Raw genomic sequence first — 20,588 nt, 5'->3', positions numbered from 1 at the left:
ATCGATCTATCCATCCGTTCAACACAGATTTATCTAGCATCTACTCTGTGCTAAGCTCTGGGGAGTCAACCCGGTCCCACAGACTAGGGAAAAGCCGGCAACTAAACCAACACTTTAAATAGATGCGCTCACTGGAGTTCAGAACGTTATGGAAGCACGTGAGAGGTACTTACCCTAGCTCGACTGCCCGGAATGTAGGAGCATTCTGGGGGAGGCACCGGGGTGGGGGTGGGGGGGGTAGTCGGAGGGGGATGGGAGGGAGGGAGGAAACCAGTCATTACCCTACGGCAACCACCCTAAACCCCTCTTCACCATCACGCGTAGTTCTGCCCCACTCACAGGTAGAGTCCCACCTTTCAAGGCAAAGAACTGCGCCCTGCGGATACCATTTAAATTAAGGCAGAATCGCTGTCGCCAAAGAACGAAATTTGTGACGGGTGGGGACGCAGAGAGTTAGTTACAGCGTGGAGTGATTCGTGCTGTGGGATGAATGAGTAAATTGTACCTTGAGCGCCTCTTCACGCCAGACCCTTCACCTCCACCCAAAAGAGTTCCAGGAATTTGGAAAGATACCTGTAGAGGAGATAACATTTGCTTGAAGAATGAATGGAACTTTAATTTTTCCCTCTCTTTTTCTCTCATTTTTCCCTGCAGTGTTCTAAAAATTGACGTGAAAGCAGATTCTGACCAGTGGTACTGGAATATAGGCACGGGGAGAAAAGCCTGAGCAGAGGCATCCAGAGTGGGCCCTAGAGTGTTCTTCCTCCATTCCCCTCCCGCCCCCCGCCCCCACTCTCCCATGTGGTTAGGTCAGATTTCAGGTTATCAGCATCGCTAAAGGAGTACTGGCTGTTTTGTTCAAAAAAGATGATAGTCAACTGTACTATGAGGGTCAGCATCTGAAATTCCCCATGGGCTGCTTCACGGCGTGGCCCAGAGTCTCCCAGGTGTCTAAAGACTAGTGACGCACTAGGTCCTTGGACTATGGCCATGGGGAGGCACTCTTGGGGTAAGTGTAGAACAGGGGTTTGTAACTCGGACAGGTCCCTGGAGCGGCTTCAGTTGAATGCACAATATCTTGTATACGCATAAGAACATTTTTGTATCACATTTTAAAGAAGTCCTCAACACCTTCTCACCCCCTGACCCCTTTCCTCCTCCCCCCAAAAAGTTAAGAAACCGTTTTGACTCTAGGGATCCTGTACTCTTTCTTAGACTAAGAGAATCGAGGAGAAGTGGGGGAAGACTCTACCCTTAAGGGAGAGTGAAAGTGTGGCTGATTTACTGTAGATGGAGTTTCACAGAAACTACTACTCCCAGAGATCTGTGCGGCAAATCCCGAGCTTATTGGTCAGGGGAAGGACCCTCCCCTAACGTGACACAAGCAAAAGCCAATAGGCAGAGGACATTGTGGGGCTCGCCCGCTACCGCTCACCTATCAGAGGCCTGAGAGCCGATGCTTCCGGTATTCGCCCTGGGCTCCGGATCCCGCGGCACCCGGGAGACTTATTTTCTGTGGGCAGTGTTACTAAAGGTATTTTGTCTTTGCTGCTGCCCAGCTTAGCTGGTGTTGGGAGGCCGTCGGTGGGCCAGGAGGGAGGTGGAGAGACCGGCACTTGTTGGGGAGTGGGGAGGAGACCCAGGCGTGCAGAGAAGATGGGGAGAATGGGAGTAGGAGGTACGCGTGCGAAGGACTGGCGGCTGAGGACGAGCGAGGGGTGGGTTTAAAGGTTTGAATATATTCCATGTGACTCCCTAGTGACACTTCTGGGAATATATCCTAAGGAAGCCATCCGAAATGAAGAACATGCTTTATGCATAAAGACCTTTATCACAGCCTTATTTATAATAAGGTAAAGTTGGCTTTAAAACCTTAAAATCAGGCGTCTCAACAGTGAGGAAAAATTATGCGACTTAGTGAATATTAAGTGGCTTCTAAAAATAATTTATAAAATTTAAATGGCACGGAAAAACGGTAATATATAAGTGAAAAATCGTGATACGAAATTATACAGTATGATTGAAAAAAAAAAAAATTAACCAAAACTACATAGAAAAAAGCCCAGAGGGATGTAATCATAATTTTTTTTTTCCTTTGGATGAATGGCTTTTTGTGAATTTACCTTTTTACCTTTCTTGTGTTTTAATTTAAAAAAAAGTGTAAAGAACTTGAAATTATTTTATAGTGGAAACACAATAAACAGAAAAACAAATTGGGGGTTGTGTAGCTCTGTTTAAACCTACTAGGAAGTGGTCCGGTTCGCCTAAGCCCAGAGTTGACTTTAAAGAAGATTAAAACCAGAATTAAATGGCCACAGGCTGAGCACCAGGTCTTGGTTCTGACCATCTCTCCCCTGAACTAAAGAAACAGTGAGCTTTTCTTTCCCTAAAACTCCCTGAAATCTTATAGTCTGAGGGTTGAGAGGCTATTTCAGCCTTTGTCCTCTTGGCTCTGATCTTTCACAGCCAGGCTGTCCACTGCTTTGGCTTTAACTACCTCCATCGTGACAGTGACTCCCAGATCCTTAACCTCTGACTGCCTAAGGTACATTGCTACTCTATAGACATCTTAGATGAAGCAGATCTAATACAAAAATTATCACACACTGCACACCCTTCCTACCTTTGAAGCACACTCTGCCCTATAGATCTCTGATTAATGGTTCAACAATTTCCCAAGCAAAAAATATGCGTGTTGTCCTTAATTCTCCTTTCTTCCTCACCACTCATATCCTACCTGATATCATTATCTATTCCATCTGCCTTAGAAATATCTCTTGAGGGGCACCTGGGTGGCTCAGTCGGTGAAGTGGCTGCCTTCCGCTCCGGTCATGATCCCAGAATCCTGGGATCAAGTCCTGAATTGGGCTCCTTGCTCGATGGGGAGCCTCCTTCTCCCTCTCCTTCTGCTTGTCGCTCCCCCTGCTTGTGCTCGTTCACTCTCTCTCTCTGTCAGATAAATCTTTTTTAAAAAAAAAAGAAATATCTCTTAAATCAGGCCCTCTTTCGCTACTGAAGTAGCTACAAACTTGGCTCTCTTTCTCACTGTGACATTCAAACTATTTCGTGGCCCCTTATTAAACTTATCAGTCTTCTTCTTTCTCAGGTCCATCCTGCACATTATCACATGAATGTGTGCTAGTTCCTCCTAATTCCTCAGCAGGCCCTTTATGATCAGGGAGATAAGGTTGGAAAGGTATATTGATCTCAGAAAATAGAAGGCCTGAAATACCTTGCTAAGACATTTTGAAAAAACTTTTTTAATATACGTAGACTGCAGAGACAAAGTATTTGAGCAGAAGAACAAAATGACCATAGCTGTGATTTTTTAAAGAGATGATTCTGCCCTGGGGCATCTGGGTGGCTCAGTCAGTTGAGCATCTAACTCGTGGTTTCAGCTCAGGTCATGATCTCATGGGTCCTGGGATCAAGCCCCCACGTGGGACTCTGTGTTCAGGGGGAGTCTGCTTGAAGATTCTCTCCCTCTGCCCCTCCCCTAACTCTCCCGCGTGCTCTCTCTCTCTTTCTCTCAAATAAATCTTAAAAAATAAAAAAGATGATTCTGCCCAATCACTTAGAGCATCCAAGCTCTGTGGGAAGGAAGAGACTGGTGTCTGGAGAATTTCTCCTTGATCTGCCCTACTAAAAAGGGAGAGGTGATCAAGACCTGAACTAGCAGTGGAGTACAAAGGTTTGGAACCAATTTTTGTAATTTGTGTTAGATTTTTTAGAAAAATATGCCAAATTTGTTCTTGTTACTAAGGATGAAAATACTAAAATTAATTCTTCTAAAAATCTCAGTAACATAATCATGTTTGTCTTTCTCTTATTTACAGATCCTTACCCTGTGCTATCCCTGGCCATACATACCCTCAATGACATTACACTGACTTGGGTGGCCTAAAGCATATCATATAAATTGCCTTTGATCTAATTTGCCTGTTAGGAATTTTCTCTGCCCAGGAAAATGTATCATGCATTATTTATCAATAAAAGTCTTTAAAAGTGCATAAGTAGATATTAGAGGAAAACATGTATTATCTTATATAACACCAGTGGGTTAGAGATGGCAGTTTTCTTCATTAGTAATAACAGGGGACTTATTCCTCCATTTAGCAAGCCACCGCAGACCCACTTAATCTGACATCATGTGGAAGCATAATTGACCGGTCTTCCTTAGTAAAAGACTCTACAAGCAAGGACAAGGCTAGCAAAGAGGTATGAGAAATAAGTTGCAGATAAGTTAAAAGCAAATCACCAGGCAGTTTGGTAGAGAATACATTTTTTTTTTTAAGGTTTATTTATTTATTTGAGAGAGAGAGCATGAGTGGGAGGACAGAGGGAGAAGGAGAGAGAATCGCAAGCAGACTCCCCGTTGAGTGCAGAGTCTGACATGGGGCTGGATCTCATGACCCCGAGATCACCACCAGAGCCTAAGCCAAGAGTTGGACACTGAACCATGTGTACGACTCAGGCACTGGGTAGAGACTGCATTTCTGTGGATTTAGGGTCTGAAGGCGATTCCTCAAGTTCTGTCTTTGACACATGCTACCTCAGTAAAACAGGGTTGAAAAATATCCATTGGGTTCATTGACATCGATGGCACTGGTGAGTTGGTGAAAGCTATTTCAAAAAGGTGGTAATAGGGTCAATTTGGAGTGGGTTAAGAAGCGAGTGGTGAGAAGGTGCTTGGCTGGTTTGGTTGGTGGAGTGTTCCACTCTTGATCTCGGTGGTGAGTTCAAGCCTCAGGCTGGGTGTAGAGATTACTTTAAAAAAGAAAAGTGGTGAAGGAATGGACACTGCAAGTTCAGACAATTCTTTGATAACTAGTAAGATTGAATGTCACTCTAAAGATGTTTATTAATCATTGTATTATTTTGTAAATTGCCTATTGATATCCTTTGGCCATTTAAAAATTCAGGTGTTTGGTTCAAAAGAGCTTTTTTTTTTTTTTAAGATTTTATTTATTTATTTGAGAGCGCATAAGCGAGAGAGCAGAAGCAGAAGGAACAGCAGAGGGAGAGGGAGAAGCAGGCTTCCTACCGAGCAGGGAGCCCGATACGGGGCTGGATTCCAGGACTCTGGGATCATGACCTGAGCCGAAGGCAGTTGCTTAACCGACTAGCCACCCAGGTGCCCCAGAGCTCTTTATGAAGTATTTTTTACATTTAAATCTTTATTTCCTTCTTTCAATCACAAAAAGTCTATTTGAATACATGCTTATTATAAAACAGTTTTTTCAAAAACACAAATAAAAGAGTCCCATCTTACCTCTTACATCACCCCACTCCATTTTAGTTATCTATCTTGAACAGTTTTGGTGTGTATCATTCCCGATTTTTGTTTGCATCTTTATGTAAATATATACAAATACCCATGTTTGGGTTCTTTTTTTTTTTTCTTCTAAAGGAAGAATATAGATGAAAGAAAACTATTTGAAAACCTTAAAAAGGTGGGCGCCTGGGTGGCTCAGTTGGTTAAGCGACTGCCTTCGGCTCAGGTCATGATCCTGGAGTCCCAGGATCGAGTCCCGCATCGGGCTCCTTGCTCAGCAGGGAGTCTGCTTCTCCCTCTGACCCTCCCCCATCTCATGCTCTCTCTATCTCATTCTCTCTCTCAAATAAATAAATAAAAATCTTTAAAAAAAAAAAAGAAAACCTTAAAAAGGAGATTCTTTTAAGATGTGTTGGATCCTGAATTGCAATAAAAATGATCACTCTGTCAAATAACAGTGTGTTTTGGAATTAGGTTTTGGCATTTAATTTTATAAGATTTTAATCTTTATGCACATTTATGATATTATATACAGTTGTTATATAATGTATTTACAAAAAGGATTTGGGGCAGCCATCTACTGTATTGATCAACTCCATGATGAATCCATGATGAGTTGATTCATTTCAGGCTTTAAGTGCATCTTGCATATTTTATTGGCTCTCCCCAATTCATCATAGCATCATAGCAAGGCTACACCCAAAAATTGTGATTACAGTAACTTAGACACAGGATTAGTAGTCAGAGTGCACATTTTTTGTTTACTTGATTCCTGTTAGTGTCTTGAAACTTTGAACCAAGAACTGCTACCATGAGCATTGCTATTATTTTGCCTAAATTACTGATTTTTAGTATCTTGTTTGTGATCAGGGAAGTTTGAACTAGGGGTGCCCAAAAAATACATTTTGGGTGCATAAATGGCCAAGTGTAAAAACTAGTATTCCACAGAGGCAATCATAAAATGAACCTGTGAGACAAAAGAAAAATCTGAAATTTCATTTCTGTTATTAAGAATTTATTATTAAAACATTATTAAAAAAACACCATTATAGTCATCATTACATTTCAAAGGTTTGAACTTATTTTACAGGAAAAATAATTTCTCAGCAATACTGGTGTTCCTGGATTGTACTTGTGGTCACCAAACTACACACTTTCAGTGCTAAAAAGCCACTTCCTTTCAGCTGCAAGGTATTTTGGGTACCTCATTTTTATTTAACACTTTTTCCTTCATTCTTTTTCATTATTATGTCTGGACTGAAAATGATTTATCAGGAATTTTGGAGATTTTCCACCTCATGAAAACTGGTGACGAGTTCACTGTCTGCCTTTAATTCATTCTCACAACTTGTGAATAATTCCCAGTTAGGATGTTTACTTAAATGACCCATAGCTAAATAGAATTTAAAGACTAAAAGTTAGGGGTGCCTGGCTGGCTCAGTGGGTAGAGCTTGTGACTCTTGATCTTGGGGTTATGAGCTCAAGCCCCTCATCGGATATAGAGATTACTTTTAAAAATCTTAAGAAAAAGGGGGGGTGCCTGGGCATTAAGTGTCTATCTTCAGCTCAGGTCATGATCCCAGGGTCCTGGGTTCGAGCCCCAAATCTGGCTCCATGCTTAGCAGGAAGCCTGCTTCTCCCTCTCCTACTCCCCCTGCTTGTGTTCGCTCTCTCACTGTCTCTCTCTCTTCAAATAAATAAAATCTTTTTAAAAAAATCTTTTTTTTTTTTTTAAAGATTTTATTTATTTGACAGAGAGAGACACAGCAAGAGAGGGAACACAAGCAGGGGGAGTGGGAGAGGGAGAAGCAGGCTTCCTGCGGAGCAGGGAGACCGACGCGGGGCTCGATCCCAGGACCCTGGGATCATGACCTGAGCCGAAGGCAGACGCTTAAGGACTGAGCCACCCAGGCGCCCTTAAACACAGTTCTTAAATATTTTTGTTTAATGAATACTAACATAATGAACAATTTTACCAAGATTAGAATTAGAATTAATTTCTATCACTGTGCTTTATACTTTTATTTAAATTTCATAAACATCGGGGTACCTGGGTGACTCAGTTGGTTAAGTGTCTGACTTGATTTCTGCTCAGGTCCTGATCTCATGGGTCATGGGATAGAGCCCTGTGTTGGGCTCTGCGCTCAGGAGAGAGTCTGCTTGAAGTTCTCTCTCTCTCTCCCTCTCCCTCTGCCCCTCCCCCCACTCATGTGCTCTCTCTGTAAATGAATAAATCTAAAAAAATAAATTTCATAGACATCTGTTGATCAAAAAAATGTTTTTCTTTAAGTTACCTAATGTACTCTTTTTTAATATTTATATTATGCTAGTCTATTTCTCAGTAAGTCAACTGTGTGAAAGTTCTTGTCTTTGTCCTAAAACTAATCTGTCACAGTCATTTATTATTGCAACATTTTATTCCTGCAGCCAATATATATATATATATATATATATATATACACACTCAATGATCTCAAGCTGAGATATATATATATATATATATATATATATCAACTCACTGGTAGAATTTTGAAATAGGATGTACCTGAGGCAATTTTTTGCCTTTTAAATAAAGAATGCTTGTCATGTTTGTCTATATTTGAAAATGAATACTTATCATTTAGATAAGTTAGAATATCCAGCTTATTCTCATTACTGCCTTATTCTCATCTGACCTCATTATCTTAGATATGTGTGGACACACTGTTCAGGGATGCTAGCATTAGGCTGTTCAGTTTTCCAAAGGCTGAAATCCAAGCCAAATAGTAGATTTTGGCTGAATACTAAGGCAAAGCCAACTTTTGGTGCATCTGAACTTGAAGTTCACTAAAGCAACAGTAAACCAGGTTCTGTGCATAAGATGATTCAAGGAAAAATTTTCATACCGTGGCACTGATATAGACTCTACATTATAATAATCACCAGAAATAAAGATGTTTCTCCCCCCTGGAACTACCCCAGGAAGGAAACATTTGATTGTTGCAAAATCCTACATTAGTTTTATAGAATGTTAAAATTATATCATAAAGGGGTGCCTGGGTGGCTCAGTCATTAAGTGTCTGTCTTCGGCTCAGGTCATGATCCCAGGGTCCTGGAATCGAGCCCCACATCGGGCTCCCTGCTCGGCGGGAAGCCTGCTTCTCCCTCTCCCACTCCCCCTGCTTGTGTTCCCTCTCTCCCTGTGTCTCTCTGTGTCAAATAAATAAATAAAATCTTAAAAAAAATTATATAAATATATTGTTTGATTGTCCTCATGATTTAAATGACAGTATGAGTTCTTTAAGAACTGGGACTATGAGTTCTTTAAGACCTGGGAACTTGTGCTAATATGTATGGTTGCTTAACCATTCTTTTTTTTAAATCACAAAAAATGAGAAATGCTAGTGTATGGCTGCATTAGGACTATATGGCCCTGTAGGGGAGGGAAATATCTCTTAATATATATCCCCCATCGTTTTAGTTGTTATTGAAGAGCCTGGATTATTTAACAGACTTAGAAAGAACGTCCAAATACAGTTCAAAGAGGTTTACTGACAGTATCATAAGAGCCTAAAGCAACAAACAAAAATGTGATCACAACACAACCCCTGGCAATACCATGACCCAATTGGAGACTCCTTTTAGGATATAATGGATATGGAGCAATCCATCTGAAAGTACTTGCCAGCACTTAATGAAATGTGCTAGGAACTGACAGGCAAAAAAGTTAAGTCTGGTTTCTACTCGCAAGGACTTTGTGTGTGAGTTGTGAAATTTGAGGTAGTGCATGAAAGAGGGACTGGTAATTGCAGGTAATAAACTGAAGATGTCACACGAGTGCTTTAGACTATAAGGGCTATAGGCGTTAAGAGGAGGAAAGTATCAGCTTTAGCAGGATGATTAAGGAAGACCTCTTGGGGGAGATGGTATTTAAGCTGGGCCTTCACTTCACCTGTCATTTATTATGTGTTTTGAATGGGCCAGCCATTGTAACTGTGAAGACGAATAAACAGAAGTAAGACTGGAGGGATAGGTAGGTCCACACTGGGCAGGGGTTTGAATGCCCAGCTGAGGAATTCAGACTTTATCCTATAGGCCAGTGCTGTCCAGCAGAATTTTCCTCACTGATGGAAATGTTCTTTTCTGCCCTGTATGATATGAGAGCCACTAGCCACATGTAACTGTGGACCACTTTAAAAAGGGCTAGTGCGACTGAGCAACTGGGTTTTTTAAAATTTTAATTAAATTTACAAAACACACGCGGTTCGTAGCTACTGTATTGAACAGCGCAGCTCTAGGCTGTAGGTAACGTCTGCCAGTTTTTTTTTTAATATCTGCCAATTTTTAAGCTGATAAATGATATACTTAAAAGGACATTTTAGGATTGGTTTGGCACAAGATGGACTGAAGAAAGCCAGAGGTAGGGAAACCAAGTAGGAGGAGATTATTGCAGTCATCTAGGTTAGAGGTGCCAGTGATTGATTCAGGAGGGTGCTGGTGGGAATGACAAGGACTGGATTCAGAAACAGTTCTAAGAATTAGTAGGATTTGACGACTAACTGAGAGTACAGGAGAGCAGTCAAATGGAGTCCCGAGTTTTTAGCCTGAGTGAATATGAGAATGGTGATATCCATTAAGGAGCTGCTGTTGAGAGCAAAAAAACCTTTTTTTTTCTCGTATGCACATCCGGTTTGAAATGAGTGTGGGCAGGGCTAATATCAGCCATAATGTGAAGCCTAACAGATAGACGAATAGCACTGCAGCTCAGCAAGGAAGCCAGGAGAAGAGATGGAGGCCTGACAGTAATAAACAGAGATGATAACAACACGAGAGTAGGTGACATTGGAAGGAAGGAAAAGGGAAAACAGTGGTGAGAACTGAGTACCAAACTTTTGGACTCTATCCATATCTAAATAAAAATTGAAAAGCTGAATTCCCACCTACAGGGGAATCATTGGATACAATATGGCATGCCTTGCAGCTACTTAAAAGATTGAGGGAGCTCTATTTTTATTGACTTGGAAAGGTACCCATGATTTAAAATAAATTAGTGAATAATATGTAACATATGATCCTTGTGGTAATTGTCATTTTTTGAAAACCCCTTCCCTAATTTGGGGGCAACTGCCCTTTGTGTGAGTCTTGGTGGGAGGCAGAGTCCCATCACCCTATCACAGAAGCCTTTGTGGGGAGACCCTCTCTCCATCCTGGCAGCTAGAGCAGGGCATGGAAGCTAGGCTTAGCCAGTGGGAGGTTTCCCCCTGGACCCCCATTCGGCATCTTAAGCAATTGCCATCAAAGAAGGGGCAGTGAAGTTAGATTCTCAGGTGCTAATGTGTGGGGGAGAGAGTGATGGCCATGGTTTATTCTGCCTAGCCACATTTGGTTCCTGCTTGTTTTCTGAGTCTGGTTCTCAAGCCGCCTTTTTTTGCTTAAATTAGCCAGAGTGGTCTCTGTTGTTAGTACCCAGGAACTTTGACTTATACCCCCACTTTTTGTTTAAAAGAAAAACAAACTGGGGCACCTGGTTGGCTCAATCGGGTGGGCATCTCCCTTTGGCTTGGGTAATGATCAGGTCCTGGGATCTACCCCTGCATCGGGCACCCTGCTCAGTGGGGGCGTCTCCTTCTCCCTCTAACCCTCCCCCCTGCTCATGCTCTTGCTCACTCTGTCTATCTCAAATGTGAATAAATAAAAAAGTCTTTAAAAATAAATAAAAGGAAAAAAACTTAGCACATAATAAAATTCTTCTTACTTTATTATTATTATTATTATTTATTTTTTTTTTTTTTTTATTTTTTGGTAGGTTTCTTTAATGGTTTCAAAGGCTACACACCAAATCGTTAACAGTGCTTTTATCAAGGATTTGAGATTGGGGAGGGGCGGGTTGGCATAGGGGAGGAAGAAACGTTTCATTTTATTTTAGACATTTCTGGTTTGTCTGAATTTCATTGCAGTGAGCATGTACTACTTTAGTAATTTAAATGCCTGGAAAAAAATTATGAGAAAATGCAAGATAATACTTTCCTAACTTTGCATTATTGTGAAAGATTGTTGCAAGGAGCAAATGATAGGGAATGTGAAAATGGTCTGAAAATTATTAAGTGCTATTTGAATATGAGGAAGTAGGAAGGACAACAGTGACTTTGTTGAGTGTCATTTCACTGTGGAGGTAAAAACCTTCTTGAAGGGAGTTGAGGAAATAAGTGCTAATAAAGTCAGGGATGTGAATATCAATTAATGCAGTTTGGCAGTGAAAGAATAGAAATTAGAGGGCGCCTGGGTGGCTCAGTTGGTTAAGCGACTGCCTTTGGCTCAGGTCATGATCCTGGAGTCCTGGGATCGAGTCCCACATCGGGTTCCCTGCTTAGCAGGGAGTCTGCTTCTCCCTCTGACACTTCCCCCCTCCTGTGCTCTCCCTTTCTCTCTCATTCTCTCTCTCAAATTAAAAAAAAAATCTAAAAAAAAAAAAAAAGAATAGAAATTAGATGGTGAAAGAAGTCTTTCTCAGTTTTGCTTTGTTTTTTTTTTTTAGAGAGAGAGAGAAAATGTGAGTGGTGGGAGATGCAGAGGGAAAGGGAGAGAGAGAGAGAATCCTCAGACTCCCTGCTGAGCTCAGAGCCCAACAACGCGGGGCTCCGTCTCACGACCCCGAGACCATGACCTGAGCCGAAATCAAGATTTGAACGCTCAACCGACTAAGCCACCCAGGCACCCCTCAGTTTTTTAATTTGAACACTTTTTTTCTTTAAAGATTTTATTTATTTGCCAGAGAGAGACACAGCAAGAGAGGGAACACAAGCAGGGGGAGTGGGAGAGGGAGAAGCAGGTTCCCCGCATAGCACGGAGCCCAATGCAGGGCTCCTTCCCAGGACCCTGGGATCATGACCTGAGCCGAAGGCAGACGCTTAACGACTGAGCCACCCAGGCACCCCTAATTTGAAAACGTTTTTAAGTTGAAAGTACCATACCCAATATAGCCTCAATCTATATTCAAGAATTATTAACATTTTGCTACATCTGTTTGATCTCTCTGCATTTCTATATCAAATGTATAGGGTTTCATGGTTTTGTTTTTTGCTAAACCGTTTGAAAGCAAACTGTAGGCATCATGACACTTTACCCCAAATACTTCAGCATCATATTTTAATGGTAAGGACATTCTCCTACATAACCACAATACCATGTTCACACTTAAGAAAATGAATAACTCTACAATATCTTCTAATATCTGTTGCATATTCAAATTTCTCCAATTCTAAAAATATCTTTTTTTTTTTTAATAGAAAATTTTATTTCCTTGGGATACCTGGGTGGCTCAGTCGGTTAAGCGTCTGCCCTCGGCTCAGGTCATAATCCCAGGGTCCTGGGATCGAGCCCCACCTCGGGCTCCTTGCTCAGCAGGGAGCCTGCTTCTCCCTCTGCCTGCTACTCCCCTTGCTTGTGCTCGCTCTCTCTCTCTGACAAATAAATAAATCTTCAAAAAAAATTTTATTTCCTCAATTCAAGAGCCAATCAAAGTTTATATATTGCATTTGCTTGTTATGGCTCAGTAGTGTCTTTTAATCTGTCAAATTCCTTCATCCTTTTATCCCCTTGAAATACTGACCTGTGAAAGGCCTAAGCCAATTGTCTTGTAAAATGTCCTACATTTTGGATTTGTCTGATTATATTCTCCTGGTAAATCTTTCCTTTTTACTGATTTCAGACAACCTGTATCCAAAAGGATGGAGTTGGGAAAAGGAAGACTTCTCAGGACAGGGCTGAATGCGTTGTATCAGGCAATACACCCAGTTCATGGCCTTGTCTGGACTGATGGGCGTCAGGTAGTCCTGACTGATTTACAGCTTCACAGTGGAGAGGCCAGGTTTGGGGACTCCAAGGTCATTGGACAGTTTGAACATGTGTATGGAGTGTCCTGGGCCCCCCCTGCTGTGGCCGACGTGCCCGCCGTGCTTGCCATCCAGCACAAGAAGCATGTCACTGTGTGGCGGCTCTGTCCCAGCACTACGGAGACAAGCAGATGGCTGATGTCGCAGACCTGTGAGATTAGAGAATCACTTCCTGTCCTTCCCCAGGGCTGTGTGTGGCATCCAAAGAGTCCTGTCCTGGCTGTGTTGACGGCACAGGATGTGTCCGTCCTCCCAAGCGTCCATGGTGACGGTCCCCCGGTGAAAGCAGACATCGACACGGGGGGCCTCATTCACTGTGCCTGTTGGACCCAGGATGGCCGGAGGCTGGTGGTGGCAGTTGGCAGCAGCCTGCATTCCTATATTTGGGACAGTGCTCAGAAGACTCTTTGCAGGTGCTCCTTCTACCCGGTGTTTGCTGTGGACAGCTACGTGCGCTCCATGGGAGCCACCGCGGACTCACAGGTCGCTGTGGCGACTGAGCTTCCACTAGCTAAGATTTGTGGCTTAAATGCATCCGAAGCCTTTGATGTTCCTGCTGGTGGGGAAGACACTCGTCTGTGTGCTTCACCGGCTACTGATGAAGCACCCACCGGGGATCAGGGGGCGGTTGCTTCCAAAACACACTTTGAAACCTCAGTTTCTCCCGTTTCTTCTTCCTTTTCAGATTCTCTGGATCTAACTCATATACATTCCAGTACCGCCAAATCTGAGGGTAGTTCTCTTATTCGTCTAAGAAAAAAGGACTACTTGACAGGAACCGGCCTGGATTCTTCACATTTGGTCCTTGTGACCTTTGAGAAAGAGGTCACCCGGACCAGAAAAGTCACCATTCCCGGGATTCTGGCTCCCGATCTAATAGCATTTAATCCTAAAGCACAGGTGCTGGCGGTGGCTTCCAATACGTACCATGTCATTTTTATCTATTCTGTCATTCCATCGTGTGTGCCAAATATCCGGCAGATTCAGTTAGAGAGAAGTGAAAAGCCGAAAGGCATATGCTTCTTGACAGATAAGTTATTACTGATTTTGGTAGGAAAACAAAAATCCACTGATTCAGCATTTCTTCCTTCTTCGAAGACTGATCAGTATATCATTCGTTTGATTGTTAGAGAAGTAACATTGGAAGAAGAGTCTCCAGTAACAGCAAGTGAAAACCAGAGTGGAGGCTCTACTCTCAGTACTCTATTAAATAAAACAGATAGAAAAAAGCTAATTGAAAGTCTTTCCCCAGATTTTTGTCACCCAAACAGAGGGCTCTTAACAGCTAATGGCAGTGGGCAAAGCGGGAGGCCTGGAAAAACCCTTATTAAAGAAATCCAAAGTCCTCCCACCAGTGTCTGTGACGGCCCCGTCGCCCTTGACGCTCTAGATGCTGAGCCCGTTAACCGCTCGGTAACGCTGGCCAGATCCAGCAGCACACCCCACCACACCCCAACTCCCGAACCTCCTGATTGGCCTCCAAGCAAGAACTTACAAAGGGAAAAGGAAATTTCCCGGCTGTCTAAGGAAATGGAAATTTTATCTAGGACCCTGACTGAAGTGCAGCGACGTCTCTCTGAGCTCACAGACGTTCTACAAAAGGAGAAGTCCTCTCCTGGGTATCCACTCTCTCAGGACCCGCCCTATGTGCACGTCGCTTATCAGGTAACTTCTCCTTTGAGGAGCTGCCCGTGTACGTGAAAGCTCCTGCAGCCAGTGGGTACTGACAAGAAGAGCTCATTGATGAGCAAGATGGTGTTGTAGCTGAACTTCATGGGCTGGGCGTGTTACGTTACGGGCGAGTTCTACCTCTAGGTTGGTTGGCTGCCAGCCAGATGGGCACGCATACCAGCGTACGCTGGGATTGTGTCACCTGCATGGTGTAAAATATGAATGATTGTACTCATCCTGGCAATTTATATTTAAAAAAAAAAGAATTCTCCTTATTGTGCTATTTCACTGTGGGAAACTTTTCCTTATGCATTGCAGAGAGAAAGGTTAGGTCAATTTAGAAAGATTTAATGCATGTGCAAATATATCATATTACATGAATGGGATCATAGCTGATCTGTTTTTATCATGAACATTTTCATTCCCCGTTGAACATGGCCCTGCCCCCTGCCATAACTCACTTTAATTCACGGCTTAACGTGGCTCCCTCCATTATTTTAGTTCATACTCCTGTAATCTTACACACTTCTTTGTATACATAGGTCTATAGATGTGGGGGTGGTGGTGTTTTACAAAAATGGGGTCATAGGGTGCACTCTCTGTGCTGAGAGTACACCGTTTATGTAGCTGGGCCCTTGGTGGACATTCACGTTGCCTTTAGCTCTTCACTTCTCTTCAGTCACTCCCAGTCCTGAGTGGTACCCTTATATGTAGCTGTTTGTATTCCTACTTTTATTTCTGTTGGGTTGGTTCCCAGAAGTGGAAGTGCTAATTTGAAGAGTATATATATATATATATATGTTTCTACTTTTCACAGAGTTGCCAGATTGCCTCTCAAAGATTTTTTACTTAATGCATCATCACATACCCCTTCTCAACCTAGGAGACTGTCCTTTTCCTCACAGCCCCACCAGTCTGATAAGTGTGAAGTGCTTTTCACTTTTATTCATTTGTATTTCCTTTACTATTAGTATGTCTTCATGGTTTTTGGCCAATTGAATATGAATTGCCTATTGCTCATTTTTTTCCTATTGAGTTATCAGTTTATTTTTTTTAAGAGTGATTTTATTTTATTTTTATTTATTTATTTTTTTAAGATTTTATTTATTTGACAGAGACAGCGAGAGAGGGAACACAAGCAGGGGGAGCAGGAGAGGGAGAAGCAGGCTTCCCGCAGAGCAGGGAGCCCAATGTAGGGCTCGATCCCAGGACCCTGGGATCATGACCCGAGCCGAAGGCAGATGCTCAACGACTGAGCCACCCAGGCGCCCCGAGTTATCAGTTTATAAGAGGTTTTTATAGATTATAGAAATTAATAGGGGTGCCTGGGTGGCTCAGTCAGTTAAGCGGCTGCCTTCGGTTCAGGTCATGATCCTGGGATCCTGGGATCCTGGGATCAAGCCCCGCATCCGGCTCCCTGCTCATCAGGGGATCTGCTTCTCCCTCCCCCTGCTGTTGTGCTGTTGCTTGCTTTCTCTCTCTCTCTCCCTCTCAAATAAATAAAAATAAAATCTTAAAAAAAAAATACTACTCTTTGACCAACTCAGGATGTAGGTTTTTAAATGAACCAAAGAATAGTTTAAAACTGAATTAAAATTTTTTTATTGTGAAAAATTTCAAACATATTCTTTATTATGAAAAATTGTAAACATAAAGACTACATAATGAAATCCTTTTAATATCTGTCATCTGGATTTAACAGTTGTTAACATTTTGCCATAATTGCTTCTTTTTTTTTTTTAAATTCCTAAAATATTTTAAGTAGGAATGTCATGGTATTTAACCCATAAATATTTTGAGATCTAATCCTTTTGTTGTGTTAAATAATGTAGCCAAAAGCTCCTTATTTACAACTGTTCTAGTTTTTTTTTTCCTTTTAAAGATTTTATTTGTTTATTTGAGAGAGGGAGAGTGAGAGAGAGAGAGAGCACTAGCGGGGCCAGGAGCAGAGGGAGAGGGAGAAGCAGACTCCCAGTTGAGCAAGGAGCCCATGTGGAGCTCAGTCCCAGGACCCTGGGATCACAACCCGAGCCGAAGGCAGATGCCCAACTGACTGAGCCACCCAGGCGCCCCACAGCTGGTTTAGTTATAATGATAGTAAATAGGATTCTAAAAAACTACTTACACATTCTGTTCTTAAGAAATGTTAACTCTGTTGCTTCTGCAATCAGTTTAACAACTTTTATTTTTATATTTGAAGAAATCTTATTATGTAGGTCCTGTTGTTGAAAAAAGAGCCGTACTCCTCTGCAATGGCAAACTAAGGCTCAGTACAGTCCAGCAGACTTTCGGCCTCTCTCTTGTCGAAATGCTCCATGGTAGGTAGAATTCAAGAAATTGGTTCTACCCCACATTCCCTCCCTCTACCATCTATTTTGTAACTTTCATTGATAATAAAGGTGAAGTATACAAACCATTCAGTGATTCACGAGAAAGTTAACAAGAATTGTTCATTGCCTACTGTATACCCAAGTCTATCATAGGTACCGAAACACATGGGAAATAGGGGTTCCGCCCTTGAGGAACTTACAGCCTAGCTGGAAGACCTAAATGTACACAGGAAAAACCTGGAAGAGTTACAAAGCAATATATAACAGCTGCAAAGGAATGACATTAAAACCACATATATACCTATTGCACTAAACATAAAGATCATAGCAGCATTGCAGAATATTTCTTAAAGGAGTTGGTCATTTTAATATGCAGCAAACATGGGATGAGAAGGGTATCCCTAAATGCCAGTGAACTGAGCTGTGCCTACTCTTCAAATGCACAGCGTGGTGGGTTTTTTATGCCTCATTCTTCTAATGGTAGCCACCATGTTGAACATGAGATCTGTTTCTAGCACCAGCATTTTTTTGTTTTGACACATGCATTTGTGATATGATTTCATAATTGTCATCTGTCCTGGGTGGAGTTACTATTCCATTCCGGGTGTACCATATTTCACTTCACCATATTTTCTTTGACCTTCCAGTGGTTTCCAGTTTCAGCAGCATACATAGCACTGATAAAAACCTCTCTGCATATTTTACATGTTGTTCGTGGAAAGTATAGATTTTTCAGAAGTGAAATTACAGGGTCAAAGGTGAGGCACAGTAGATTTGAAAGAACCAGAGAAGGTCCGGGCATGTGTTAAGGCCACTGGCCCTAGGTTACTGCAGAATAAACCATTCAGGATTATCTGGACCATTCTAGTCTAACAGTAGTCAGCTAAGCGTCCTTAGGTGTCTAGAGGTTGGTAATGATCTAAAGAGTAAAGGTTCCTCCAGAGAGTAGCTGTTCCCACCTTCACATAGTTTCTGGAGAAATGCTTAAGAGCGAGTAGATAGGGACACTCCACACACAACCCCTAACACATGTGCGCTATATACACAATCAGATGCATAGCACTGAGTGATAAATGCCTCGCCTGGGTAAAGATGGATGTCCCCTAGCTATGCCTACGTCGTCAATGCCATCAATACCCGCTCCTGCCATATAACGTCACCCTCAGTAGTACTCAGTCCTTCCGTCTCCCCAGTTGTCTGCACGGTCTTAACAATGATCAGTTCAATATTATCAACTACTCTATTCTTACCCTCAAAAAAAAATCTGCCTTCTTTTTCTTCATAGAATAAGATGAGATATCCTAAATTTTCTATGTGTTTATTTCACTTTGCAGACTCGCACTGGATCCTTCTCTGTGCTGATAGCGAAGGCTTCATCCCGTTAACATTCACGGCCACCCAGGAAATAACCATCAGAGATGGCAGCGCAAATGTCTTCACGGACTCTGTCTCAGAGTCTTAATCCTGCTCCTTCTCTTGAAGTCTTGAGAGACCTGACTGTCAAGAGTGTAGACGCCACCGGCTGATCTACCCATTTAGGCAGTATGGCCCGATACCCTTTCAGATGAGGCCATTCAGACAATATTTCTTTTCCACCGTGGACTCTCCTCAGCTGGGATTTGCACAGTCGCTCAGAGGTGAAGCTCCTGCTGTGGTTGGCTCGGCCGCTTTTCCTCCTTGTCCCCCCACCCCACCCCACCCCCCCCCACCCCCACCGCCCTGGGCTGCGGCTCCCTGCTCTCTGGCAGAACTCAGTCTTTGTTAGATGGCTCAAAAAGTGGTTGTTTACGTATTCATGGCTGTGTGGTTTGGTCTAAGGGCAGAATTCCCAGAACAAAACAGTATTCTGGTGCCATATGGATTGTGTTTTATGGTTTCTCTGAGGCTTTCTGTCCCTTACCCAAAACTGTTAAAGCTGTGTTAGAGCAGCACTTAAAAGGTACTTCAGCATTGTTACAGATCATTTCCTTGGCTTAGAGATGAGAGTAAGAGGTACTGGAGAACATACGCTCCGACATATCCTTCTTACCCCAAACCAGCAGGAATCAGCAGAGCTCAAAAGAAGACAAAAAATCGATTGACTTCTGTCCCCAGGGCAGAACAGGAAGTAGTTCTGATGTTGGCTGGACCTGCCAGGATTTAAACCTGACTCTCTTGCTTCCTTAAAAAATTCTGGCCAATTAAGGTCCGAAAAACTAGCCCTGGGCAAATTGCAAATGAAATTTCAAGTGCTTTGACCCCTCTGGACCCCACTGGAACATGTGCTTATGCTAATAGTGCGATGCCAAGCCCAGGTGACATCTAAGGCATGATTTCATGCTGTGGCTACTCCTGATTTTCTCCCTGAAATGCCTTTTTTTTTTTTTTTCTTTTTCCAGTTTTGGGATCATAAAAATATCCTACTTTTCTCCCAGTAGTCAGCTCCCTTAGTTAAATTGTCACTTTCATTTTGATGTTTCTCTTTTCCCTCCATTCAAGTCTTAGAGACCAGCAAAGAGTCTCTGAGAGAAAGTAGTTCAGAAAATTGGAAATTTCACTGAATCTGAGGTAGGTAAAAAGTACCAGCTTATTATAATTATGGGCTGAAGTGCCAACTTAGTAAAGTGGAAAGAGCCCTGAATGCAACCTCAGATGGACACACCACTTCTCAAACAGGATCATAAATTTCAGTGACGGCAGCCTGACAAATTGATGAGTGTGTTTCAGCCAGAGAGGTTCCATTAGCACATAGGCATCTTTTCCCCCCTTTCCTTGAAAATTATCTGGAAAGAAAGGTTTCGTGCCCTTGGGGACTCCTGTCTATCTGTTACCGTTTATGAAGATGGAGCTGGGGTAGGAAAGAGGCAAGGGCCCATTTTGTGGTTCAAATGCATTAGGCGGCTGCTGGAATAATGGAAGTGGAGGCTGCTGGTCTGTCATCAGGTGCCTGAGAGCTGTGGCCGAGGACAGCCTGAGGCCTGGCTCCATTTGCAGAGGAAGTGTCTGGGTGGGATGAAAGCACACTATTAGGACGCCTGGGGGGCCTGGGGACCCCGTAGTAATCTCAGGGCGGGTGCGTCAAGGTTCAGGTTATATCCACCATTTCCCTGGTCACATTCCTGTGAATGAGTCCATAAAGTCCCTAAAGCTTGTTGTGGCCGTTGTGAATGTTTTGATGGTATTTTCTCTGTGATTATTGCTGGCATAAAGAGAAGTTCTTGATTTCATGTTTGTGGACATTGTCTCTGTATTTCTTCTGGTGGACGGTCTGGCACATAAATTATGTATTTCTTTACAACAAATCTGATTCCATGACAACTCTCCTACGAAAGAACGTTTCCTTGGCCCCTGCTATTATTATAGTCATTGGAGCAATAGAAGTTAATCCAGTATTTGCTGGCTTTGGATACAGGGACAGAAGAGCTATAATCTTTTAATTATTGTTTAATGTTCTGTTGAGAA

General features: G+C 42.5%; 1 protein-coding gene across 3 annotated transcripts; it reads left to right on the top strand.

Annotated features, from left to right (window-relative positions):
* Positions 1 to 1,439: 1,439 nt before the first annotated feature.
* WDCP (WD repeat and coiled coil containing) lies at positions 1,440 to 20,351 on the top strand. 3 transcript variants are annotated; one of them, XM_036121689.2, is made up of 6 exons: positions 1,440 to 1,534; positions 4,117 to 4,218; positions 6,366 to 6,466; positions 12,963 to 14,811; positions 17,018 to 17,135; positions 18,482 to 20,351. In XM_036121689.2, exons 4-6 carry the CDS (start codon positions 12,982 to 12,984, stop codon positions 18,607 to 18,609), a joined length of 2,076 nt encoding a protein of 691 aa, XP_035977582.1. In that variant the 5' UTR covers positions 1,440 to 1,534; positions 4,117 to 4,218; positions 6,366 to 6,466; positions 12,963 to 12,981; the 3' UTR covers positions 18,610 to 20,351. The 3 variants fall into 3 exon arrangements, with proteins under 3 accessions (XP_035977582.1, XP_077912161.1, XP_035977581.1); XM_078056035.1 differs by lacking the exon at positions 4,117 to 4,218; XM_036121688.2 differs by lacking the exons at positions 4,117 to 4,218; positions 6,366 to 6,466.
* The last annotated feature ends 237 nt before the right edge of the window (positions 20,352 to 20,588 follow it).

Source organism: Halichoerus grypus, chromosome 10, assembly GCF_964656455.1.
Source record: "Halichoerus grypus chromosome 10, mHalGry1.hap1.1, whole genome shotgun sequence".
In the NCBI taxonomy this organism is placed as follows: Eukaryota; Metazoa; Chordata; class Mammalia; order Carnivora; family Phocidae; genus Halichoerus; species Halichoerus grypus.
Note: the sequence above shows the minus strand (reverse complement) of the source record. Positions and strands in the feature narration are given on the sequence as shown.